Source organism: Monodon monoceros, unplaced genomic scaffold, assembly GCF_005190385.1.
Source record: "Monodon monoceros isolate NGI ecotype Baffin Bay Population unplaced genomic scaffold, NGI_Narwhal_1 Super_Scaffold_13, whole genome shotgun sequence".
Lineage (NCBI taxonomy): Eukaryota > Metazoa > Chordata > Mammalia > Artiodactyla > Monodontidae > Monodon > Monodon monoceros.
This window is the reverse complement of record NW_021703769.1, coordinates 78126095-78153826: the sequence shown is the minus strand read 5'-3', so window position 1 is coordinate 78153826 and position 27732 is coordinate 78126095. Positions and strand designations below refer to the sequence as shown.

The following is a 27732-nucleotide window of genomic DNA, read 5'->3' as shown; positions in this document are numbered from 1 at the left end:
ATAGTAGGTGCTCAGTAGATAAGGGCCGAATAAATGAAATAAATAACATGTGCAGTCAAAACTATGGGGTGTGTGAGCTACATGGAATGTCAAAAAGGGAAACATATGAGCAAGAATTAGTCAGCCTGACCTCAGCGTGTATATCCTAGGCGGGGAGAGAAGGTTTGGTCAACCCCGAGACACAACCCAGTGGTAAGCATCCATTGGCTCTGGTAACTGAATTGAATCTTTAACGCTCCACCCCGGAGAGGAAGAAGGGGCTCCCCAGGGATCAGTCTGCAAACAGCTGCATCCTTTCTGTATATTAACCAGAGTGCCCGGCTGGTATTTGTCTTTCCATATTTCCACCTGTCAGGTCCAAGAACCTCAAGGTGGGGATGGGGGAGCTGGAACCTTGTGGGGGGTGGGGGAGGTTGACAGTCCCCCAAGGTTTGGCTCTTTAATTCAGCCATCCCTGAGGTGCGTACCACCCTGACAGTTTGGATCAATAGTGGACGCGCCCCATCTCCCCAATCCCCCCATGGCGTGCTATTTATTTCGGAAATACGGTCCAGGGCTGAGGCCCTGGCCCCCTCCCCCAGTAATTTCCCGAAGAATATGGGGCGGGGCCGTGAATCAGCACTCGCTCGGACACAGGCAGCCTTCGTCCCCGCCAGGGGTCCCCAGCGGCCGCGGAATTAGACCCCCCCCCACCCCGAATCCTCCTCCATCTGCGCGCTATGACCACTGGGAGATGTAGTCTTGACCGCTCCTTTGTCCTTGATCTCCCCAACGTAGCACCCCAGCACATGATGAACTACAACTCCCAGGGGCCCACGCGCCGGGGGCCTGGCAGGGCGGGGGTCTGCATGGCGAGGGGTGGGGGTCGTCTGGAAAAGCTAGGGCGCAGCAACCGGCGTGAAGGGAAAAACGGGGCTTGTTGAGGGGCAGCGGGGAAGAAGGGGACACCCAGAAGGCGGCGGCGAGCTGAGTTGGGGAGGGGCAACCCGAGAAGCGGAGGGGCTTGGGCGGGGCTGGGGCGGGGTGCGCGGGGTGGTGGGCGTGGCCGCCTGCGTCACGCGGCGTGGGCGGGGCCGCAGGGGGTTGTCCGCCCGCGGCACGCACAGCAGCCGCAGCCACCTCGCGCCCGGTCCCGCGGTCGCAGCTCGAGCCGCAGCCTTCGCGCCGTCGCCTCAGCCCCTCGCTTCGTGGTTCGGTCCTTCCGGCACACGGGCTCCAGCCGCGCCCGCAGCCGCCCTCCGAGCCCTTCAGGCCGCCCTGGTCTCCTCGCCCGGCCCGACCCAGCCCGTGAAGATGGTGGACCGCGAGCAACTGGTGCAGAAAGCCCGGCTGGCGGAGCAGGCGGAGCGCTACGACGACATGGCCGCGGCCATGAAGAACGTGAGTTTCTCCTCCCCCCCCCGCCGCCTCGCCCCAGCCCCTTCGCAGACGCGGGCTTTCGCGGGGTCGACTTGGGGACTAGTCGCCCGTCGCTCCTGCAGGTTGGCCGCCCCAGAGGGGGCTGGGGAGGGTCCTGAGAGCGCTGAGGACCGGGTGTGACGCGGCCTCTCCCCGAGCGTTCCCCAGGGCCGGCGGCGCTGCCGCCTCGGCCCTCCCCACGCGCCCGCGCTGGGGCGGGGTCTTGGAGGGCTGGTCTCGGGAGCGGGGTCTCTGGCCGCTGCGCCTCCGGGTCTGCTGGGGACCTGAGCAGGGGCCGTGCGCATCCTTTGTGCCCCACTTCCCCTCCTCCCAGCCTGGCCGTGTGGGGGCGGGGGACCGCATGGATGCGGTTCCTCTTTTCTCCCTGATGTCTGGGCGGCGCCTTTCCCATTCACTCAGCAGGTCTCCCGGTTTTCTAATACTCCCCCCCTCCCCAAATCTTCCCACTGCCTCTCCAGACAGATCCTTTAGGACCTCCCCGGGAAAAATGTAGGCTGTCCTGAAAACCTGGGCTCCATGATGCAAAATCGAAACCTCCTTGCTCACGTTTTTCTTAACAAAAGGCTCCTCTTTCTGCATGCCCCAAAGCAAGTCCTCTTGCTTTTAGGAAGGGGGCACGTTTGTCTCGCTAGCGTTTTTCATTGATTGTTCTCAATATGTCATCTCCTTGTTTTCCTACGGCTTTCGTATTGAAAAGTGTTGGTATTGTCTTTAAAACAAAGGTTGTGAATTTAGCTGACTGGTTCAGTTTGTGATATATGCTGTTTCTTTTTTAAATATAGGCACACATTTGTCGAAATTCCTGTAAGTTGAAAAAATATTCTCTGATCTGATATTGCAAACAAAGCGGTGGTGGGAGGCAGTATCAAGTCATTCCAGAAGATTCTGCATTTGTCGTATTGCAGAGAGCCTAGACTGGGTGGAGGCTGGGAGGAGTTATTTTAAAGGGGAAAAAGTCTTTTTTTTTAAAATTTGTTTTGTTAGATGCATCTGAAGCTTAAAAAAAAAAAAAACCTAGCGCATCCTCAATGCTGATGAAAAGAGAATACTGATCTCCAGTTGTCGCATTTTGCAGATTCCTGCTTGTATTGCACCATTTTGTCAGTAACACTATATTCACCTAATGGGTGGTCAACCAGTTTGATATTAGAGGATGGGGGAAGTATTGAGCATTATTAAATGAAACGTAAAATTATCTAATGATTTCGGTCTCCCACTATTTTCATATCTAACTTCCTGCCTTATGTAACAAAGGTTTTAAAACGCATCTCCAGTGTGCAGCGGATGGAGGAGTGTACCTTGCCTGTTAAACCTTTTTAATGAAGCAGTATAGGTATTGCAGATTAATTCTTAAATAACTTTACTGGTTCACAGAAGATGACAATGTTGATGCCTGTGTATTTAAGCCAGATACATTAACAAAGAAGATTTTTATCTCATTAAGGAAGAGAATTGATTCTGAAATTTGGAGTACCGCTGTATTAATATTATTGCCACAGTTGCTGTCTTTAAAGCTCAAATGATGTAAGTTGCACTTTAGCAGATATCAGTATCTTTAGTTCACATTACTTAGACTCTTCTAATTTTTCCATATTTCTAGTTTCACAGGAAAGCGAGTGACCTCGCTCCTATATCCATAGCAACCCAGTGATGTCACACACAATGACACAGAGGCTGCAATGCACCTAATGGGTTGGTAGGGAGTATGCAGATGGCATTTGTCCAAGGTAATGCAGAAATTAGCAGATAAGCCAGGTGGAAATGAGCATTTTATCTTCCACCGGATGAGAATTGGTCCTCCAAATAAGAATTTCATTTATCCTTAGACGTGCAAATCAGGGACGTCTGGCTATGCCTGTTCACCTTCGTATTTGTAGTTTTCTCAGAAGTTTATAAGATACAGTCGTGGTTTTAAACATTTGTCTCACTATTAAAATTGGGCAATGAAGGAATAAAGATAGAAGTTTTAAACAAGAATATGTTTTATGCTCATAGTGCAGGGATGAGCTGTATACATGGGTTTATTGCAAATTATTAACTCGGCAGGTTTTAATAAAAACCTTTAAAAAATTATGACTTCCTGCTGGGGCATTTTCAGTAAACGTTAGGGAATGAGAATCCATTACAGAACAATTTAGCTTGGGATTTGGAAAAGTTCTCTTTTGCTGTGTTTATGTTTCTGCTCCTTAACTGAGTGTGCAGGAAAAAACAGTTTATAAAATATAGCAGACCTTTTCCAAATCTGTTTACCATGATTTTGAGGAATTAGGCTTACCTCTGATCTGCATTTTCCTCATCTGTAAAATGGGTCAACACCTGCTTGACAAAAGTTGTGAGGATTAAATAAAAAATAATAGTAGGTGCTTAAGAAAAGGTAACTATTTATAAAACTTTGTTTCTTCCTTTGTTTATAAAAATCATCTCATCAGAGAATTTGGAAAATACAGGAAGATACAAAGAAAATACTCAGTTCTACCACTTAAGTTCTTTTCTAAGGCTGAAGTCATCCAGATGCTAGCGTGATTAAAGTTACTTGCATCGGATGAAGTTACCCTAGTAGTAAAGAGTTAGGACCTGTGATAGTTGTAGGTGGGTGACCAGGATAGAGATAAAATGGTGTATTCTGGAAAGGAGGAAAGAAGGAAGTTTAGTCTTTTAAGACACATGTGTAGGCTTATATCTAAAAAGAGCAAACACCTAGATGTTTCCTACTTGTTAGACAATACTGACTTGTCCTTTGGATTTTAATAGCCTCTTGAGAAGTTAATATTCTAAGTAGGCTACTGGTACTTTCCTACGGGCGGGGGGGGGGGGGGGGGGGGGGGCAGAAAAGGTTCTGGGCTAGTAACTTTGTTGAAGTTACTGGGTTAAGCAATTTAACTCGGGTGTGTTGGGGGGCATTAGTGGCAAAAGGCTATCTTAATTATATAAAAAAGTCTTCGTGGTGGAATCGATATACTTAAAAAGGTTTTACAATGTTAAATATTCTGTTTTTCCTACTAGCTCTTCCAGGAGGCTAGATCAATAGCCATTATCACTAATGGAGTAATGACACCTCTTCAGACTCTTCAGAGGTGGAGTTCTGCCAGCCATTATTATAATCAAAGTCATGTGGTTTCAGTTGTTCTCTTTGGGGTATAAGGAATACAGATGACAGTTTGCTTTTTATGTTAACCTTCACGGTAACTGAAATGACTCTTAAGTGCCTTTTCTAATTATTTAAACAATTTCATATGTATCTTTTGGATTATATTAAGATAAAAGACGTTGCTGAATGTGCATCCTCATTACAGTTCTTTGGATTAACTGCAGACCCTGGGGAGGATTTCATCCCCTAGTATTTGGAGGAAGCCTTATTTATTTATTAAACCAAACTCTAAATTATTAAAAAGTGGAGGAAATGATTTTGGTTTTATTGAGGTAAAAGTCACAACATAAACTGACCACTTTCAAGTGTACAATTCAGTAGCATTCAGTACATTCACAGTGACGTGCAGCCATCACCTCTAGAAAAAATAGGAAAATGATATTTTTAAAAAGTGATGATGGTCTGGCTATAGCTGGCTGGATTGCAGCACATTACTGATTCAGGAATGTGTCAATAGTGCAGGGCTCACAGCCAGTGGTAATCAGTATCCTTTTCTCTTTGTTTTCTAACATCCGAACCTTTCAGCATAAATTGAAAAGGGGGCTTATTTTGGCTAGATTTGTATTTCCATTTAAAAAGTTACAGAGCTTAAAAACTGTACGTTGCTCACACAAATTAATAAGAACAATTTACCTGAAATCGGAGCAAACTATTAACTGTTTGGAGATTATAGGAATTTTGCTGGTGCTCTTATCATCACTCATTTTCCACCCCAAGACTGACTTCATTAGACACACTTGCCCTGCTGTGTGGCCCCGGTTCCTGCAGTGCTGAGAGTGGTGAGCTATTCAAGCATGGGCTTCTCGTAAATAAGATGTTAAATACATTGTTTTGGTGTTTCTGAGGCTGCCAGGAACAACTTCTTGTCTCCAGTATCACCAGCCCTAACAGTTTTATCTGGCAGGGCATCTGATTCTTTCTGTATTCCTACCAGATTCCATGAGATGTGGGAAAAAAGAAGCAAAGACCACTTTATATGTTTAATAGTCAAAGGGAAAAAAATCACATATAAACCATTGTCTTTTGTCTTATTTTCTAAGCTCTGTTTGTTAGAGCTTGACCAGATATTCGAGACTGTAATTATAGGGAACCTGTATTTGTTGTCATTCTAGGCTATAAAGGCTATCAAGGCTATCAACATGAGCTGCCTTATGGCCTTTCCTGTCAGAATCATTTTTCTGCCGTCTTCCCCACATTCCATTTTAGGTGTTACCTATCATTTTGGTTTAGTACCAGACCATATTATCTTGCTTTAGACTGGCACTTGAAATTTTGATTTTACTAATTTATGGATTTGAGTCGTAAAAAAAGTTACATGAAAAGTGATCAACAAAAATTCCCAAAAGAAAGCTTTAATTTTAAGATAAATGGTTAAATTTATTTGGTTCCATGATTTTGCAGAAACAATAAAAATTTGTAAATCTTGTAAGACTTTGCATGAGTCTTTTTTTTTCTTCCTTTTAAAAGAACTCGTGAAGTCTAAACCAAATGTTCATCAGCATATCACTTGTAAGGGTGTCCCACAGAGGTAGATTTTTCTTTACCTACGTTGAATAATGTGGTGCATAGCATTAGTTGTGTTGTGAATAAGTAGATAGAAATGAGAGTGTTCTTACATATGTAGATTTTTAATATGACATTTTTAAAAAATTCCAAATAAACTCATTGGTCTTATCCTTTTAATCTTTGAAGCGATACCTTATTTTTGGAGAGGTGTAAAGCCAAACTTGGTGAGTAGGACCCAGGTGTAGTGTCAGCTTTTCCCTCTTAATAATTCTGTTGCTAGAACAGGGGTGCCAGAGCTGGGGATATGACAGTGACGACGGTGGGCAGCTGAACATGTAATGACAGTAGTGCGAGAGGAATCCCTCATCCACCCTCCCCCACCGCCGAGTATGAAGAGCAGCTGTGGTGGTGTGAGAAGTGAGAGAAGGCTAAGAGGTAACAAGAGGAAGGCTTTGAAAAAGAAGGTTTGTTTTGAAGAGAGATCATTTAAAACTTCTTTAGCTTTCTGAAAGGAGTTATTAATATGGCACTTAAGCTACCGTATTCAAATAACCAAGATCTAGGAAACAAAGTTGCCTATGGTGCCAGTACTTTAAGGATGTGGAAATAAGCTTAAAATATTTTTGACTGAATTGTTTCAATTCAGTACTATTCAGTTCAACACAATGCTCCTTTTGTATGGGTCTAACATGAAATAGTGAATGAGTATGTCTTTGCAGCAGAAGCCCAGGATGGATAGTCGCCATGCAAACAATCCCATACTCCCGCCAGGACATTCTTACATGAGGGCCTGCCTGGCATGGCTAGACCCGGTGGATAGATGTTATTTTCAAATCATACTCCACTCTTCACATATGACTCACCTCTGGTCTTTCTAACTACATCTGTGTAGTAAAAATAGAGACTTAAAGTTGAGACACTATATATATATATATTTTTTTTTTTTTTTTTTTTTTTTTTTTGCGGTACGCGGGCCTCTCACTGTTGTGGCCTCTCCCGTTGCGGAGCACAGGCTCAGCAGCCATGGCTCACAGGCCCAGCCGCTCCGTGGCATGTGGGATCTTCCCGGACTGGGGCACGAATCCGTGTCCCCTGCATCGGCAGGCAGACTCCCAACCACTGCGCCACCAGGGAAGCCCAGACACTATATATTTTTTCTAGTAGTTTGAAAATGACCCAATGCGTGAGGATAAGGAGAAATAACAAGATAGGGTAAGAACAGCAGAACAGCATTCCGCAGACAAGGAAAGCTGGTGGGGACAAGTGAGTAGGAAAGAAAAATTTTAGAATATCTTGATTTGGGGATGCTCTGATCTTCTAAGGGACTCTGGTTTTTGGAAGGCTGTTATCAGTGGGACAGACCACTGATGACAAAAATGTCTGGCCTTTAGGACGCTAGAAAAATGGCAAGTATCACCATAATAGTTCCCTATGCAGGGATATTTCCATCATGTTTTTCTACAGGGTTTTGCACCTTGCTTTTTCCCCTTGATATTTCAAGGATATTTTCTTCTGTTATCAGTATTTTCAGTGGCTGAACAGTCCTGTGGGTGTGTCATAATTTAATTTTTATTTAGCATTTAGGCCGTTTCCAAATTTATAAATAATATTGCCATGAAAATCTTTGTGGCTAAAGCTTTCAACACAGATTGTATATTAGGACAGAGACCCCAAAGTGGAATTTTTGAAAGAATTGCTAAGAATTTTTAAGGAACTTGAAACCATCACTAGTACTGGTATGTATCTCAAAAGTTTTGGAAGATGTAATTGTTTGGATAGATAGTACATACACATGGTTCAAAGTTCAAGGATACCCTATTGCCCTTTCTGCTCCAGAAAGAGAAAATGAGGTTGAAACAGGGGAAAGTTTAACTGCAAGCTTATTTGTGGCAAGCCTCTCTTCTGCTTTCTTGTGGTTGGAATGAGTACCTTTTTTAAAAATTTAAAAAAACAAAACAAAAAAAACCTAATATGGTAACTTTCAGGTATATGCAAAATAAAGATAATAGCATGATATAACTCCATATAACCAGTTTCACCGTTTGTCAGCATATTGGCCAATCTTCTATCTATATACTTTACTACTGTTCTGGTCCCCTTGGTATTTACCATCTTGCAAGATGGTTTTTTATTGACCTAAAATTACACCTTATTTCCCACAAATGTTCCAATTACCAGCAGGATCTCTTTATAATCAGATTTGGCAACCTCAAAGTGTAGTTTCTTGCTTAAGGCATATAATCCAGGTGGCAGATAATTTTTTCCTTGATTTTAAGAGGAGTGTTTCTCTCAGTTGACATCCAAGTGCTGCTTCCCATCAGCCTTTGCTCATGAGGAGGAGGAAAGGCTGGATGGGTCACGAGTGGGGAGAGGAAAGGTGGTGCTGTGTTAGATAGGTTTAGAGAAGAGTTTTATCATTACTGGACTGATTTTTACTGCCTTTTTTGGGAAAGGGACAACAAAGGCTGATATCTTTTGTCAGTTCTGGCTTTTATCACCAATCTGATAGAAGTGCTAAAACCTAATTGATTTGTTGAGGGCGATGTGGATAAACAAGTTTTGCTTTTGTTCGGTTTTGTTGCTTGCCAAGCATTTTTAAAAAATCATTTTTGCCTTAAAGTTATCATGGTACTGGTTGTAGGTATGAGTAGGTAGGTAGGTAGGTAGATAGATACGTACATACACTAGCTGTCTGGGCCTGGACACCTTGGGTTTGAATTCCATGCTCAGAAGTATGGAGTTGACTAGTTTATTGATATCAATAATATAGGTGAGTATACTGCCGTTTTATTTTTTTTACCATTCGAAGGTCCTGCAGAAAAAGGCTAGATTTTTGGAACCATTTATTGAGGAAGAGAAAACAACATGGTAAACTTCAAACAGCTATAGTAATGAATTGAACTTTAAAATTGCATAAAATATATTTCTATTAACATTACTTATTTAGAACTCTGTCTAGCATATAGATTCTCAAAAACACTGAGTGAATTATAGCTAGTTCTTATTTTGGATTTATGGTACTCTTGCATTTTGATCATGTTTTTCTCTTCATAATCTGGCTGGCTGTATAAATACATATATTTTTTAATGAAGGATGATTAAGACTAGCTTTTTAGCAAGTGTTTACATCTGTTGTGAAAATCACGTCAGTACTATAATTTACTAAGCTGTTGTGGCATAGCATTACCCTGAAATGTTGATGAGTTCCACTACACAGTGGAAAACCTAGTGTACTTTTGGGTATGACTTCTCACATCTGTTCTATAGACTTCTGCACTGACTATAATATTTTTGGGAAGACAAGTTTTTTTTGGGGGGGGGTGCGGTACGCGGGCCTCTCACTGTTGTGGCCCCTCCCGCCACGGAGCGCAGGCTCAGTGGCCATGGCTCACGGGCCCAGCCACTCCGTGGCATGTGGGATCCTCCTGGACCGGGGCACGAACCCGTGTCCCCTGCATCGGCAGGCGGACTCTCAATCACTGCGCCACCAGGGAAGCCCGGAAGACAAGATTTTAAGTTACACACTCTCAGATTAAAATATTGCAATATAGTTGGACATTTACTCTCACTTGGGAAGCATCTTTCTATACTTTTCCCATTTAATTTCACAACAGTTTTATAAAGTGATGGTCCCATTTTACAGGTGGAAATGTTTAAGTAATTTGCTTATTAAGGCTTGAGTTAAAAGTATTTTTCCTAAATCTCAGCCTCTTTTAAAAGGTTTTTTAGTTTTCAAAAAGGAGCCAAAGGTGAAGTGTATACATGGATACTGGTAGTCTTTTAGCTATTGTCTCAGTGCTCTGTTTTCATTAATTTTAGTCAATGTTCCATTGTTTGCAGAAGCTTTGAAATTCCTTCAAACTGCTGTATATTTAATATTTTTCCATTTGGTTGTGCTTGAGAGGGTTGTTATGTAATCCAGGTTTTTAATACAGAACGGACTTCTTTAGGACAGCCCTAAGATGAAATACTCAATATGAGTGTAATCTTTCTTCTAGAAAATATTTGGCCCCATGATTGTGGTGTGTTTTAAATACCATTTAACAAAGGAGAACTTGCAGTTTTTAGCATAAGGAGGTAAGTACCATGCTTTTGCCATTGGAGTCTTACAGGTATGGCCAAGAAGTGAAAGGATGCCACTCAAACTGAATGGAAGAGTATACCTCACTTGAAAGAAATGGGAGGAAGCTGTGACTTTTTTGTACATCAAAGATAATATGGGGTTGTGTGGAATTCACAAACTGGAATGTGGAAACATGTTTTGAGGGGATTTAAGTGAAGATCAAAGGAAGAAAAGAATGTTAACTTGAATATTTTGTAGATGTTCTAGGCAGTGGAAGAAGTGAATGGTACTGATCCAGAATTCACACAGGGAAGGTAGAGTTGTGAGGGGATTATTGAACGTCTGTGGGAACATTCCACACACAGAAAGTGAAGGTCAGCCCAGTGCTGTGGTATCAGGACACTGAAGTCACCCTGAGCATCAGGGGAGATTTCCTAGAGAAATGATAGCAGAGCAGTGAGGGGTGGATGTTGAGGGGAGGGGAAAGGCTGGAGGAAGGAGTGTCCAGGCAGAGGGAATAGCATTGTTTAGTTGCAGAATGTACAGGGAGCAGAATCTGTTGCATGATTGATCCAGTCACTACTGGTTGCGCTGAGAGAATGTTAGGAAATGAGTCCAGAGAGGTAAATAGGGGCCGGAGCCAGTTCATGAAGGGCCTTGTGGAGTTTGGGTTTTTTTCTTAGGCTTTGGAGAGTCATTGAAGGGTTTCAGGCAGAAGAGGATCATTGTCCGGTTTTTGGCTTGGGGAGAACCTTGGCAGCAGTGTGGAAGTTGAAGAGGAGGACAGTGTGGCAGAGGGACAAGACTGATTGGTATTGCAGGGTCTGCTCTGAAGGTATGAGGACCAGGAAGGACATGGACAGTGACGGCAGATTTGAGAGAGAGAATTTGATGGCTGGAGACGGGAGGAGGAGGAAGGAGAAATGATGGGGAAGATCAAGTCAGTTGCCGGCATGCTGTGTTTGAGGAAACATTTAAGTGGCGGTAAATGGAAGCATCGTGGCTACAAGTTAATTCATGAAAAGCTCTTAAAACAGGGCCTGGCACAGGTTAAGCACTCAGTGTTACTTATTATTCATTAAGTAAATAAATATTTGTTTAGGAACCACTAATGGCCAGGTTCTAGTCTCAGACCTGGAGGATATAATATCCCCTGCCCTCACAGAACTAACATTCTAGTGGGAGTCTCCTACCAGGCATAATAAGGCCACCTAGGCAAAGTTGAGAGTTGAAGTCAAAGTGGACCCTGGGGAATCCCACTTCAGTAGTGACTGGAATGAGGAAGAAAAGACTAAGTAGATGGTGATAGAAAACCAAGAAAGAAAGCTAACAAAATGGACAAGAGTGTCAAGAAAGGGGGATTAGTCCGTAGTGTTAGATCCCTTACGAATTAAGATTAAGACATAAGAGAACATGGGATATGTGAGGTAGGAAGACAGTTGATGACAGTGGTAATGGGGTGAGGAGTGAATGAAAGGTGAAGAAATGGTAACAAGTATAGGCTAATTTTCAGAAACTTGATTTTGAAGGAAACGTGATTAAAAGGCATCGTTTATTTTATTTTTTTTTCTCTGCGGTACGCGGGCCTCCCACTGCTGTGGCCTCCCCCGCTGGCTCCGGACGCGCAGGCTCAGTGGCCATGGCTCACGGGCCCAGCCGCTCCGCGGCACGCGGGATCCTCCCGGACCGGGGCACGAAACCACGTCCCCTGCATCGGCAGGCGGACTCCCAACCACTGCGCCACCAGGGGAGCCCCGGCATCGTTTATTTTAAACCTCAACTTGGACTACATGTTAGTGGGAAAGTACAGGAAAGAGAGTGACTGATGGGAATATCTTGAGAGGGAAGAAGCATCTTGTTTGCATACAGGGAGGAGGCGGCCGTGGTAGGGGCAGTTGTTTGTCAAGTAAAGGCCTTTGGTCACTTTCCTTTGAAGAGGCAGTAGTGAGCAAGGGTTGCCAGGCAGTGAGTGCTAAGGGCCCTGCTGAGGTTAAAAAGCCTTAATTTGTAGTGATTACAATCTAGTTTTTTTTGGTCTCTCCCTCTCCCCTACCCCGCCCCATATTTTGGATATAAGAGTTGAAAGCAGGCTGGGTGGCTCTATTGATTGAGAATTTGGGTGTTTTAGAGATGGTATAGCAGAAGGACAAGGCATAGGAATGTTGATATTAATGAAAAAAATTGAATTTGATGGATCTTGATGAACCTTACAAGGAGGAAATAAAACCTAAAGGAAAGGGGCTGAGAAAAAAGGAGAGGGCTCAAGAGCAAGTCTAGTAGGTGGAAGTGAGGACTGGTAACATTGAAGGATAGGTAGGAGTTTGGTTTTATTATTTTTTACTTGTTTTGGCTGTTCCGCACAGCTTGCAGGATCTCAGTTTCCCAACCAGGGATTGAACCCAGGCCACGGCAGTGAAAGCTCCAAGTCCTAACCACTAGACCACAAGGGAACTCCTGTTTTTAAAAATTTTTTTTATTTTTTAATTTTATTTCTTTTTGCTTTATTTATTTAAAATATTTATTTATTTATTTATCTTGGCCGCACCTCTTAGTTCCCTGACCAGTGAAATCGCCGTGTCCTAACCAGTGGACTGCCCAGGAACTGGCAGGAGTTTGATTTTAAAAGTGAATGGTTGGGGGTGGGGCAGGGGGATAAATTAGGAGTTTGGGATTAACGTATGCACATTACATGAAATAATCAACAAGGACCTACTCAATATCCTGTAATAACCTGTATGGGAAGAGACTGCAGAGAATGGATACATGTGTATGTCTAACTGAGTCACTTTGCTGTACGCCTGGAACTAACACAACAGTGTAAATCAACTATACTCCAATATAAAATAAAAATTAAAAAAATGAATGGTTGTGAGTGAGGTTAAAGGTGTGGTTTGGGGATAAGTTGTCAGAATCGATGAGATAACTGAACTGTTGTTCAGAATTAATTTGAGGGAGCAGGCTTGGATAAGGAGGTAGGGCCAGACGTCTGGATACAGGTAAACAATCTCAAAGAAAGTGAACATGACATTGATTCTAGGAGAAATTTTAGAAGCACAGAAAAGGCATGAAAGAGAAGATTGTGAGGGAGTCAGTATGGGCTTGTATAAGAACCTGCATAACTAATTTTGATTTAACTAATTTTTATTTTATTTTTTAAAAATATTTATTAAAAAAAAATTTATTTATTTGGTTGCACCGGGTCTTAGTTGTGCCAGGCGGGCTCCTTAGTTGAGGCTCCAGTTAACTAATTTTTAGAATAGGGTTAATTTGACTGCTAGCCAAGGGAGTGCTAGAGCATAGTATATCTATTTCCTGATTTGTGAGGTTAAATGGTGAGCTGTAGAGCTTTGGCGTTTGTCCCGGTTGTTGAAAAGTGAGATCAGACTGGAGCAATGGGTGGAATCTCGGCTAATGAAGTGGCCTTGTTTTTGCTTCAGGTCCTGTACCTTGACCCTAAAATTCAACTGTTCGTTACATTTGATGCAGGTGGCACTTAACAATAGCCATCTTAATATTCGTTAAGTTTTTGTTTGTATCAAACTACCTAAAGCAAATATTTCTTGTTTATCACAGTTCTTTATACTGGCCAGGTAGTTTGGGTCTAGACTTGCTCCTGTGGGGCCGGAATAACTATGAAGAGGTAAAGGCCTCTCATCTCCAGGTTAACCCAGGCTTCTTTGCCTGGGGAAGGTTCCCAGCAGCGAGCCCTGATTCACAAGCACTTTTCAGGCCTTTGCTTACCTCATACTTGCTAATGTTCTACTAGCCGAAGCAAGTCTCATGATCAAGTTCAGATTATAGAGTTGGGGAAATATAGTTCTTGATGGAAGTTCTTGATGGAAGGAGCTGCGAAATCATTTAAAAGGAAGGAGATATACACAGGGTTGGAGGGAGTTATTAGGGCCATTTATGCAAACAGTCTGGGCTGGATACAGCCATGTAGATTCATGTCGCTTAAACATTCGGAAGTGACAGTTTAGGTACTGTGGTTGATTCACTGCTGAGTGAAGTGTGCTACCTGCCCTTAAGGACTTTAGTCCTTTTAGGAGAAAGAAAAGTATTCAGTTAAACTACAAGGCATTAGATATAAGCAGTATAATAACTGCAAGGTGAAAGTTACACACAGAGTAAGCAGTAGTTCTGCCTGAGGAATTTTCAGGCTTCAGGAAGTAAGTGTAGTATTTGAATTAGGGCTTAAAAGATGACATATAGAGAATTTTTCTTCATAGTTCTGGAAGTGCGTTTTAGGTGGTTGGAAAAGCATGATAGCAGAGGAGTGTGTAATATGAGGAAGACTGCGAGACCTGGGTCTGGGTATTGATGACTTGCAGCAGGGCTCTGTTGATATTTGGGCCAAATTATTCTTTGCTCTTGTATGTGGCTGACCTGTGCGTTGTAGGATGTTCACCAGCATGCCTGGCCTCTGCCCGGTAGATAATATCTAAATAGAGCTGCTTTTAAAATGCACTGTACCATAGGTTATACAGCATTTTCAAATACACCAGCTTATTTACCTTCTTCCCCCTGCCCCCCTCCTCCCCAAAAAAAGCAGATCTATGGTAAAACTAGCAGTTATAAATGTTAGTTCATTTGTGCTGAATTCAGAAAATAGCCCGGCTAAAGTGTGAAGTGTTGTATTCTAAATAGCAGACTGATGAGTACTGACAAAAGAGTACTGGCAAATTTGGGGGGAAAGAGTCAGGATGATGAGGGGAGTTGTATCTAGATCATAGAAACAGTTAAGTAGAGAAGACCTAGGGGTATGAGGACTATCTGTTCGAAGAAGTGATTCTGGCCCCAAGAAATAAAATTCTTAAGGCTAGCGACTGGCAGTTTTAGGGGAGATAAACTTAGCTTTATCTTCAAGTCAGGTACTTCTGATGTTACTCTCTAAAGGTGGATTTAGGCAGAATTCTCACAGGTGTCCAAGCAGAGGGTTGGAAGAGCACCCAGCAGGGTCTGCAAGAGGGAGGGGAGGGAGCACCACTTTGGTACCTGTTTGTGTGTGGATTGTCTGTAATTTGAGAAGTTGTTATTTTAGTATATTTCTCTCCTGCCTTTTATCCCCATAGTGGCAGAATTGAATTGCTTCATAATGAAGAATACCCATGGTAGGGAATGTAAAATTCTTATCCCTTTTCAAGTTTGCTTAACTCTATCTGAGCAATAGAGAGAACGCTCGCGTTCTCATTTTTGGCGAGGCTATTGAGAAATACTAACCTATGTCAAACCACGCAGTTTATTTGAAAGCACAAGAGGAGGATTAAGTAAGAGGTAGAGGTTCATGCTGTATTATAGTGGGCTTTCTTTGTAAGAGCCCACATGTTATGAAGTATTTGGAATTCTGAACTTGTCAAATAAGCTAATTAATTATTGACGTGTGTGAAAGTGCTGTAGAGACTATGGCATAGTGCAGCAGTTTTATCTTTATTGAGATATAGTTCACATACCATACAATTCACCCATTTGAAGTGTACGGTTCACGGGGTTTTTAGTGTGTTCAGAGTTTTGTAACCATCACTAGTATCTAAATACAGAACGTTGTCACCTCCCCAGAAGAAACCCTGTACCCATTAGCAAGCCGTCGCTGCCCTCTGCCCTGCCTCCCCCCACCCCAACAAAAAGAGCTCTAAGCAACCACTAATCTATTTTCTGTTTTTATAGATTTGCCTGCTTGGGACATTTCATGTAACTGGAATCATAATATGTGGTCATTGGTGATGGGCTTCTTTCACTGGCCTAATATTTTCATTGGCATCCATGTGGTACCATGTATCAGAACTTCATTCCTTTTTATGCCTGAATAATATTCCAGTGTATGGATAATGCTACATTTAACTTATCTTTTCATCTGTTGACATTTGGATTGTTTCCACTTTTTGGCTGTTTTAACTAATGCTGCTGGGAACATTTGTGTGCAAGTTTTTGTGTGGATCTCATGTTTTCATTTCTTTTGTATATACCTAGGAGTGGAATTGCTGAGTCACGTGGTAACTCAACATTTTGAGGAACATTGTCCTGCAGTTCTTAACCTGGAGAAATAGACATGTGTGGATCCCATGCAATACTGAATCTTTGAGGGTTAGGGCTGCTAGGGAGAGTGTTTTACAAAAAGCTCCTCCTTGGCTAAGAACCAGTCATACAGTGGAAAGCATATGGGATTTTGAGCCATGAGATTTGCATTCCATTCTTTGGCTCTGAGCCTTAATTTTCTAAACTCTAAAATGGAAATAACAGTACTAAATCATAAAGGGTTATCTGGAGGGCCAAGGAGATATTATAATTTTAGTGAAGATCTCATTTTTGATACTACAAAAGTTATTTAGAAAAATACGGAATAGATGAATACTTCTTAACATGATAGAAGTATCTTTTAAACAAAGAGTTGGTATTTAAGAATGAAACACTGGACGTATTCCATTAAATTCAAAATGAAACAAAGATGCACATTATAAGCATTATTAATATTGTCCTTGTCCTTGCAGTAGATGTGATACAGTATAAGAAATCTAACCACGGGAAAGGACAAGTGATATTTGGAAACCATAAAATTAGGTAGGGAGTAAACTGGAAAAATGTTAGAATTAGTAATTAGTTCAATGAAACAGGGCTGAAATCTATAGTATGTATTTCATATATCAGCCCTAATCTGTATAAAGATACAATGAAAGATTTTTATGCAACTAAGTTTTGGGTTTTTTTGTTTTTTAAGGTATTCTCAGTAGAAGTGAGGTGGTGAGCACAAAGCAGCAGATGTGGGCTTGAGTTATTTACATCAGTAAACTTGTTTACATAAAACTGCTGGCTTTGAGCTTTTTTTGAAAACTTGGTTTTCAAAATTGACTTTAAACTTTAATCGTGGGAGTGATTAACTGGGTAAATTATGGAGAGGGTTTGTTTGAATAGGTACTAATGGTAACAGGTCAAAATTCAACCTCCTCAACCTTGACTGCCTCCCAGCCACTCTGTTTTCAGACCCTTCTAGAAATACAGTGAGAGCATACAAATTCCTTTTTAATGGCTACCTAGAACTCTGTTGTGTGGATGTTTCATAATCTAGCCAGACTTCCATCGAGGACCATTCAGGTGGTTCCAGACTTTAGCTGCTACAGATGATGGCAGTGAATGTTTCTAGAGGTGGAATGGCAGAGTCAGAAGTTTTCTTAGTATTTGTAATTCCGATAGCTGTTCCCAATTGCCCTCCATAAAGTTTGTACTAATTTACGGTTTCCAACAATGGATGAGAGTGCCTGTTTATCCACAGTATCAGCCTTCACAGTGAGTCATCAAAGTTTAAGTTTTGCCAGTCTGATTGGAGAAAAATTAGCATTTATAAAATGAATGAATTTGAGTACTCTACTTATGTTTTCTTTTTCAATTGTCCATTCCTTTTGCTCACTTTTCTATTACTGATTGGTCTTAAATTCCTTTTAGGAAGGTGTTTTTGGTTTTTTTTTTTGGCGGTGCCGCTGTGAGGCTTGTGGGATCTTAGTTCCCCAACCAGGGATCAAACCTGGACGCTTGGCAGTGAAAGCACGGAGTTCTGACCAGTGGACCACCAGGGAATTCCCTGCAATAGCATGTCTTAAAGTACATCTTTTTTTATTGGAGTTTAGTTAATTTACAATGTTGTGTTAGTTTCAAGTGTACAGCAAAGTGATTCAATTATACATATATATTTTTTTCAGATTCTTTTCCATTATAGGTTATTATAAGATATTGAGTATAGTTCCCTGTGCCATACAGTACGTCCTTGTTGTAGAAAAGTACATATCTTAATTAAAAAGTACTTCATTGCTAAAAATTGCTAGCCATCAGTCTGACAACACAGGGTTGCCACAAGCCTTCAGTTTGTAAAAAACTGCAGTGTCTGTGAAGCACAGTAAAACAAGGAACAGCCTCTATTAGAGAAACTAGTCCTTTCTCTGTGACATGTTGCAAGGTTTACATCTTCAGAGACTCAAGGTGGGAGAAAGAGCACAGGATTTGAAACCAGAGGACCCGAGTTTGTGTCCCTGCACTGCTGTGTGTTAGCAGTGTGATTTTTGGGAAAACGTCTGTTGATTTCTCCGCATCACACCTGTAAAGTATAATGTCCACCTTGTTAGGGTAGTTGTGAAAAGAACATAGGATTTGGTGGCTGTCAGAAAAGCCCAGGTTCTCAGGAAGCTCTCCTCTCATCCATGAGACCTTGAGCTTGGCCCTGAATACGCCATGGAAGTTTCATTTTTCTTCTAGGATGTTCCTCTTCCTGGAATGTTTCCCTTCAGCACAGTTTTTATCCAGGGTCATTGCTGCTGGCTTTTATTTATTTATTTTAAATTGGTAAATTTTTGTGTAGCCTTTTTTTTTTCTTTTTTAAAAATTTATTTATTTTTGGCTGCATTGGGTCTTCGTTGCTGCACGCGGGCTTTCTCTAGTTGTGGCGAGCGGGGGCTATCCTTCGTTGCAGTGCGTGGGCTTCTCATTGCCGTGGCTTCTCTTGTTGCAGAGCACGGGCTCTAGGTGCACAGGCTTCAGTAGTTGTGGCACGAGGGCTCAGTCGTTGTGGCTCACGGGCTCTAGAGCACAGGCTCAGTAGTTGTGGCACACAGCCTTAGTTGCTCTGTGGCATGTGGGATTTTCCCGGACCAGGGCTTGAACCCTTGTTCCCTGCATTGGCAGGCGGATTCTTAACCACTGTGCCACCAGGGAAGTCCCTCTGCTGGCTTCTAAAAGGCCATCTGATGAGCTTTCCAGGCAGAGTTTGAATATGTGTTGAGGGTCCCCAAGACCCATGTTCAGTGATCTGCCAGGACTCAGCATATAGCTGTACTCTTGGCTATGATTTATTACAGTGACAGAATGCAAAGCTAAATCAACAGAGGGAAAAGGTGCTTGGGGCGAAGATCAGAGTGACCAGGTGCAAATTTTCCAGAGTCTTCTCTCAGGGGACTCACACAGATTGCGTGTGTGAAATGTCTGCTGGGAATCTCATTAGAGACTCAGTACCCAAGGGTTTTTTCGTTTCGTTTTGTTCTTTTGATGTTTAAAATGTTTATTGGTATTTTTTAATAGACCTTTATTGGAGTATAATTGCTTCACACTACTGTGTTAGTTTCTGTTGTACAACAAAGTGAGTCAGCCACATGCATACATGTATCCCCATACCCCTTCCCTCTTGAGCCTCCCTCCCACCCTCCCTGCCCCTCATCCATTGAGGGATGCTCACAAAGGCACTTTCTGCCTAGCACAAACCAAATTCAAGACTCCTAGAAGGAAAACAGGTGTTTAGCATAAACCACATTGTTTGGACAAACATTTTAGGGACAGTGAGCCATTCTTAATTGTGGATGGTGGGAACCCTTCCAAAATCTTAGTTCTCAGATGCTAGCCAAGGGTCAACTTTGCAAGTAGACCTTTCTAAAGATAGCAGTCTCAAGGCTGTTGTGTTAACTCTTTTTTGTACAGACTGTACTTCAAGTTTAAGGCATTTTGCCCACATGTGCAAGACATGACTTCAGATTATTTTCAGAAATTTTAATTTGAGATTTAGCAGGTCATCTCTAGAATACATGACTAATTTTGTGCAAGCAGAACAGTGTCACATTTACTTGCAGTGGGTTATTCTGCTGCCTGCACAGTATATAGATAACTGTCCATTACACGGACACTGAGACTGATTTTGCACCTTGTCACATTTTTCTTTTTGGTGTAGGGTGTTCATATTATAGCAGTCACTGCATTTACCCTTTTTATGGCCTCTTGGCTCTTTCAGGTGATAGCACTCCTAAGACCAAAAATGCTTCATGGGGCCAAATGTTATACCTGGTGTCTGCTAACTCATTTTTTTAATAGACTATTTTTTAGAGCAGTTTTAGGTTCACGGAGGAAAGCACAGAGGTCCTGTATGCCCCCTGCCCCTCCCCACTGTCAGCATCCCAGCGTAGTATGCTAGTTACCATCAATGGACCTACACTGACTCACCATTAGTATTCAAGTCCGTCGTTTACATTGGGGTTTAGTCTTGGTATTGTACATTCTGTGCATTTTTACAAGTGTGTAATGACATGTATCCACCGTTAGAGTACTGTACAGAATAGTTTCACTGCCCTAAGAATCCTTTTTTCTGCCTGTTCATCCCTCCTGTCTTATTTTTTGGATGTGAACAGAATGTAAGTTTGTTCTTTGTGGAGATTTTCAGCTTTCCTTAAGTCAAGGCGTCTTACTCACCATCATAAGTTATTGTACAAGATTCGGCTTGATAGAAATACATTTTAAGTAAAGTAAGCTTAATTCAAGTTTCATTTAAGGAGTGTAAACATTTGAAGTTGCACTCATTTACAATTTAAGGTTCTCCATAGGTAAGCTGAAGAATTGTGAATGACTTGGTGCTCCAAGACCACAGGGTCAGAAAGTCATCTAAATAGCTTTCCAAGAATCTCATGGGTTGCTTATCTTAGGTAGAGAAGATTTCTCTCCTCATCAACTCTTAGGGGACAACAGTTGATAACTAATTAATACCTGATGCCTTAGCAGCTGGGATTTGGGGGGTTTTATTTCTTAAACTGTTGGTGAGAATAACAGATTTTTCTAACCTTTTTGCTAACAGCTCTCTCGAACTCACTGAAAGAAATTTGAACTTGAGCTAGTATCATAGGAGTTGAGAAGAGAAACCTTAATTTTATTTTTAACCAGAACATAAAACTGGAGAATGTATAGACTGTCCATATTTTCCAGTAGCCATGACAGTAAATTTTGGGGACCATATATACAAGTATTGCGTTCTTAGACACAGTTCAGTGACTGTTTTGAAAGACATTACCTTGCTTCCCAAATGATACATATCTCACATCTTCCTACACTGAATAGGCATTCTATCTTGGTTAAACCTTTTGTGAACACTATGTGGATACTTTTTTTGACCTTTTAAAAAAATTATCTTGACTTTTGAAGCTAGTATGGTTGGGATCTCTATTTTATTTTAATGTAAAAAATCACATATTATCTCTCATACAAGTCATTTTGATATTAAGGATTTTTAAAAAAAATTCTGATTTAAGCTTTTAGAGAAAACTTAGTTCCTTTGAGCAGACTTTTTTATTAGAGTTAAAGGTTTTCCCCTCTAACATAGTTTTTCAGTGGCAGAGAACATCTGGGTATGTCCCAAATGTGGTTGAGTTACTGTATCTAAAGGTGATGTTGGCATTTCATAATCTCCATGTTCCAGCTTGTCTGGGGCAACTGGACAAATTTTACATAAGCGCAAATGGCTACCTTTGGGCTCTTTAGCCCAACTTTTGCAGCAGGAGGAGACCTAACGGTATAGAGTACTGGTGAGGTAATATGAGCTTTAAATAGTTGCTGGCTCTTGAAATAAGGATAGCATGATTTAGGGGAAAGGCCAGAACCCGATCTCAGTGGCCTTAGGCACCGCAGCTTCTTGCATTGGAGACAGTTACCAGGTTACTCTAGAGGTGGCTAGTCTTCAGGATCTGCACATTCATTCAGTGAGTATGGGCTGGTGTCCTATGGTATGCGGGCCTCAGGCCTACAGAGGCCTCTCAGCCTGTTTGAAAGCCAGTCTGGGGAGTTATTCCAGGCTATATGATATTAAAGTTTATGGAAAGGAAGTGATGTAAGGGAGCTAAGGACTAGAGAATAGCATGAAATGGAGAAGAGATACTTGATACAGTATCTCTCATACATTAGTAGCATTGAGCAGAAGATAAACGAGATGATGTGAGAAATACAGAGGCCTCCTATGGCGAGACTTAAAGTGAAGGGACGTTATTCAAGGTGTTCTCAAAAGTAATTGCTCAAGGGAATTTCCTGGCAGTCCAGTGGTTAGGACTCCGGGCTTTCACTGCCGAGGGCGCGGGTTCAGTCGACCTGGTCAGGGAGCTAAGATCCCACAGGCACATGACTTGGCCGAATAAAAAAAGTAAATGCTCACATCTCTCTAGCACTTTACTGTGTTGGGAGCACTTTATCGTTCATCTGACACACCCTTATAATCTTATGAAAGAGGTAGAAATCTGTATGCAAACTGAGGCCCAGATAGATGAAGTGGCTTGTCCCCAAGGTCACTTAGTAAATGGTAGGACTGGAAAGCCCCAGTCTTCTGGGTTATTTGCATATATGTCAGAAATTGACAGGAGTGACAGTGGCTGAGGGCTGGGAATAGTTTCTCCAAAGTCCAGAAATATATGGAAAATTGGATGTGAGATGATAAGCCTCCTATTCAGGGGAAGCAGTGTTTCCACGGTGGGGGGGTGGGGAGGCGCTCAGAGAGTAAAAAGCACCTCTGTGTGCTGGCTTCCTTCTGCTCTGAAGTCCAGTAGAACCAGAGCCCTGTTCCCCCACTCTGCATCTGTTTCCCCTAGGCCACCTCTGGCAGAGCTACTGTTGCTGTCTAGTGTAGAGTGGAGAATCAGTAATGCATAGTAAAAGGTTAGCATCAGAAAAACCACTCAAAAACTTAGGAATTTGAGACTGTGTTATTTGCTGGATGTTGTGAGAATTAGCAAGCAAAGCATATGAACTAATAAGTATGGTTTACATTCTGATTTGATTGTATCTGAGAGGAACTATTTTACAACCAGTTTCCTTAAGTATAATCCTCTCCCACCCCGACCTCTTCCTTGATAAAAGAGGAATACATACCAAATGTAAATGATCCATACACAGGTAAGTCTCTTGGAATCCCAGCCCTTCCTCCCCCAGATACTTTAGCTTATCTTTTTGGATTATATCCCAGTACCTTTCACATCTCTGAGTAATATAATGTTACATGGGTGCTGTGGTTGATCTACACAGGGAACAGAGAGTAGCCAGTTTAACTGGGGGTGGGAGGAGTAGAGCTGGGCAAGATTGCATAGAAGCCATGAGTATAACTTGGTTCTTGACAGTCTACGTATTTTCCAGGTAGGAGCACTGGTAGTTGTTCTAGGCAGAGGCAGAAGAACAAAGGGCAGAAGTATGAAAGGTTTTTACAAGTAACATGTTACCACTGGAGCGCAGGTACATGAGAGAATGAGGCGAGGAAAGCATCTAGTCTGTTGTAAGTCATAGGAAAGAGCTCATGATCTGGGGTTTCTGATAATGCCGTTGACTTAGTATGTACCAGTCTAGATATGATAGTTAACCAGACAAATAAAAATGTGACCTCAGAATAGGAAAATAAAGTAAGAGCTCAGTCACTTCTCCTTGTAAAATTTTCTGTTTCATATGGTTGTTAGACACTTAGAGGTGTATGGCTCTGACATCACAGAAATCAGGTAATATAAATTAAATAGTTTTAGTCACTTGATTTAATTTCTTTATTATATGCAGTTGTTTGGTAGTCATAAAAATACACAACATTGGTGTGCCGTTGCTTTAGTGTCCTCAAGGCTCTTAGTGTTTGGGACGACGAAAACCTTCTAGCACAAGTGAAAGAAGCATTAATTCCTGTTGGCCACCTCAGCTCAGAAGTGCTTTGCTCACCTCTCCATTTTATTGCAGTTGTATTCAGACACTACAAACACGTGTTCCCCAAGTTGCTAATATGTCAGTGATCAGAGTCAATCCCGTGCCCCCAGTTTTGACTTCCTTTCTGGCGTTCGTAATTGATATTATTTTCACATAAGAAAAGCTTCTTTGTTTCTCAAAAGTCAACTTGAAGTTGACTGACTATGTTCTCACCCGGTAGGCAAGATACTCTCACCCAAAATGGATGGGACCGACGTTTGGTAGACAGGGCAAGGTTAGGAAGAAGCTGTCATTCTGTTTTCTTAAAAAAACTGGTGAGATATATAAGCTATCTATACTTAAAATCCTTAGGATCGGTATGTACGTAATGTTGCATGAGAGACTTGTTGACCTTTTGTAATTTAGATCAAATTTCGACTTTACATCTAAGAGTTAGACTTGATAGCTCTTTCCTGGAACAGCTGTGTGATAATAAGCCTATGTGTCCTTCTCTAGGGAGAAAGCAGGGGTTCAGGCACCATTGAGCCAGTCGCAGGTTTTTCCCTTCTTTGTTGCTCCTTCCCGCTCCATCCCTCTTCCATACACCCACACAGCCTAACTTCTGTTTGTTGATTACTTTAATCAGCTGGTAGATCTCTTTGTGTTTTAGCGGCATAAAGATATGATTAACCCAGCTGACACATCTGTACCATAACAGCTCTTTATTCTTTCCTCCTTAATAGGTGACAGAGCTGAATGAGCCACTGTCCAATGAAGAAAGAAACCTTCTCTCTGTGGCCTACAAGAATGTAGTTGGGGCACGCCGTTCTTCCTGGAGGGTCATCAGTAGCATTGAGCAGAAGACATCTGCAGATGGTAATGAGAAGAAGATAGAGATGGTCCGTGCTTACCGTGAAAAAATAGAGAAGGAATTGGAGGCCGTATGTCAGGATGTGCTGAGCCTGCTGGATAACTACCTGATCAAAAATTGCAGTGAGACCCAGTATGAGAGCAAAGTGTTTTATCTGAAGATGAAAGGGGACTATTACCGCTACCTGGCCGAAGTCGCCACTGGAGAGAAGAGGGCAACCGTCGTGGAGTCATCTGAGAAGGCCTACAGCGAAGCCCATGAGATTAGCAAGGAGCACATGCAGCCCACTCACCCCATTAGATTAGGCCTGGCCCTTAACTACTCCGTTTTCTACTATGAGATCCAGAACGCCCCAGAGCAAGCCTGCCACTTGGCCAAGACCGCTTTTGATGACGCCATTGCTGAGCTCGACACTCTCAACGAGGACTCCTACAAGGACTCCACGCTCATCATGCAGCTCCTCCGAGACAACCTCACGCTCTGGACAAGCGATCAGCAAGACGACGACGGTGGAGAAGGCAACAATTAAGGCCCCCAGGTGGACTGGCAGCACACGCTGATGCTACTACTGCAGTCTTTATTTTTTTCCCATGAGTTGGGGGTCGGGTGGGGGAGGGAAAGGGAGCGATGACCTTCCTAGGGAGAAACCCACGACCTGTCCTGTCTTTGATCACCTCTTTGACATTTTTGCCAAAATACCACTAGTGGAAAGTCAGGCTAGCTGTGCTGGTATTGGAATAGCAGCCTCACACTGGCATATGGACTGTTCTGTAGATTAATGCAAGTGGAGCTGTCCTTAATTTAACTTATTGCTAGAAAATAGGGTTTTAAGATGAAAAGAAAACTTAAACGGAATAGCCCTCATTCAATAAGTTCTGTGGTTCCAGTAAGGATTTTTATGTACATATGCTCTTGTCTTTTAAGTTCTGGGTACTTTCTAGCTCATCTGTTTTAGCTGTGCATTTTGTTTTTCAGGGTGTACTCTACCAGACATGGAATAGTTAAAATCCCAAGCTGATAGACTTAGAACATAAGGTGTATTTATCCTTGTGGTTTAGGCCTTGCCAGTTTTCAGAAGTTTCTGATTAGTTGACAGTATTAACACTAGATTGCAGTTTACAGTATTTCTACGTTACAGCCATATGTGACATCAAGCCATTGTGATTGTGTGTTTTTCTTATTTTGGCTTTTACATCCTTATTCAGCCTCATCCAGGTTGGTTTTGCTGTTATCTGTCTCCTAGGCCAAAAGGCTTGCCTGAGGAGAATCAAAGCTTCTTTAGGTTTTGCTGAATAGGTGCTTGGCAGATGGCTGTGGGATTTTTGTCCTTCTTTCTTCTTAACTTAAATCCACCACAAAAATGATTAATCACTTTAATAGAAACGTTAAATACCACAAAAATAGAGAAAATTTAGGTCTGTATGTCATTTATTGTGCTGATATTTCCAGAGAAATCCTGATTTTTTTCAGCCGCCATAGCTTCTTCCTCAGGGACTGCACTGCTGTCTCACTCCTCACTTGAGTCTTCCCTACTGTACCTTGTGCCCAGGGCATGCACTCGGGTGGGTTGAAAAGCTGTTGGGTTGTAGAAGTTGGCGGTCGTTTTGAGAAAGTTTGTGGTGCAGTGTGTGAAAATTCAGGTGCTAGGAGCTTACTGGTAGAAAAATCCTAAAGGAAGAGCTCTATTCGTAAACATTCTGTCCAATTTCAGGAGCCTCGTGTGTCAGTTTTTCCTCCCTGAAAACACTCCTTTCCCAAATAATCGTTGTAGGAAAAATAAACTAAAATCATTATCAGATAATAAATACTTAACTCCTATTTGACCAAAACTTTTTCTATGTATTTTTTTTCTTTTTAATGAAAGCATAGAAGTTGGAAATTCATTTGTGCCATCTGTACACGCTTTAGAATTGAAGGAAACCACGATGCTATTTCCACAAGTTTGTTTCAGTTAGCCTTAGGTCCTTGGTTCTCATTTTGGATAAGTCTTAACACACGACCTGTTGCATGTGCATTCAGCCTTTTTTATAAAGTCAGTAACTGTGAACTGCTGAGATAGGTAATGACACCAGACTTGTTTGTTTCTTTGTTTTATTTAGGCAGGGAGAGGAATGAGTAGTAATTGAGGAAAACCTGACAGTTGCTTTTGCTAAAACCAAAATGGAGCTTCCAGTTGTGAAATGCACGTGTTGACCAGGATCCAGGTGACAGTGAAGATAGAAGAGTGTGACGATGCTCTGTAATGTGGCACAGTTACCCAGCATGACTTTCCTTAGAAGGCCCCCTCCATATGCTAGAGCGGAAGTCCCAACTAACCAAACCTACCAGAAGAACTAACAGAAGAGAGCTTTATAGCTTCTGTGCCCTAACAGGGGCCTAAGGTCAATGCCACGGATGGGAACAGATTTGCGGGGGTGGGGTGGGGGGTTGGTGGGGTTTTCCTTAATTTATCTTCATGTCCAGTGAGCAGTGCTGTGTCCTTCCTTGTAGCATTTGGAAATGATTTACTGGAATTACAAAACCTATTTTTCTTTTAAATTTCAGCTTTGGCTCTGGCTGCTTTTTAGAATAATGCAAGATAAAACCATGTCTGAGGGCTAAAAATGAAGGAGGGAATGGGAGACTTGATATTTAAGCAGCTTGAATGGTTTATTTTCTTTTCTTTATTTTTAAAGAAATGCACTTGCCTATGATGCTGTCTCTCCAGTGAAATGATTACTCCTCCATTACTCTATTGATACAATATTGTGCATGCTAGTGTTGTATTTCTATACAGTAGCTTGAAATTTATTAACTTATACTGTAGGTGTTATGTATTCCTATGACAAAAAAAAATTAAGTCTTCAAATTTTTTAAAGTTTTTTTAATTTAATTTTTCCTTTTGGGGGTAAAGTTTGCTCTACCAAATAGTGATCGTAACAAATTGATCTGTTTTGGATGTTGCTATAGTGACATGCAGTTATATATTTTGTTTTTAAGGGTGGGGGGGAAGCAAAAGAAACACCAGTGTTAGCTTAATCTTAATGTCTGGTGTTTGTCATGGTGAAATTATAACTATTACAGTGTAGGAGAACAACGAATATGTTCTCTGAATGAGCCTTTGTGCTTTTTGTCATGTTATGCAGTGAACTATTTTTAAGGTCTAATCAGTGATTATTTTTCCAACTCCGTGTTTCTCTAAGGAATTATTTCACACACGGACCATTCTTAGCAGTTTTCCTCAGTGATGGAATATCATGAATGTGAGTCATTATGTAGCTGTCGTACATTGAGCAAATAAACTTACAGATCTGA

General features: G+C 41.9%; 1 protein-coding gene across 2 annotated transcripts; it reads left to right on the top strand.

Annotated features, from left to right (window-relative positions):
* The first annotated feature begins 1109 nt into the window (after nt 1–1109).
* On the top strand, nt 1110–27732 carry YWHAG (tyrosine 3-monooxygenase/tryptophan 5-monooxygenase activation protein gamma). 2 transcript variants are annotated; one of them, XM_029221322.1, is made up of 3 exons: nt 1115–1380; nt 24311–24976; nt 26538–26845. In XM_029221322.1, the coding sequence occupies exons 1-2, from the start codon at nt 1294–1296 to the stop codon at nt 24965–24967; spliced, it is 744 nt and encodes a 247-aa protein (XP_029077155.1). In that variant the 5' UTR covers nt 1115–1293; the 3' UTR covers nt 24968–24976; nt 26538–26845. The 2 variants fall into 2 exon arrangements, with proteins under 2 accessions (XP_029077154.1, XP_029077155.1); XM_029221321.1 differs by having other exon boundaries at nt 1110–1380; nt 24311–27732.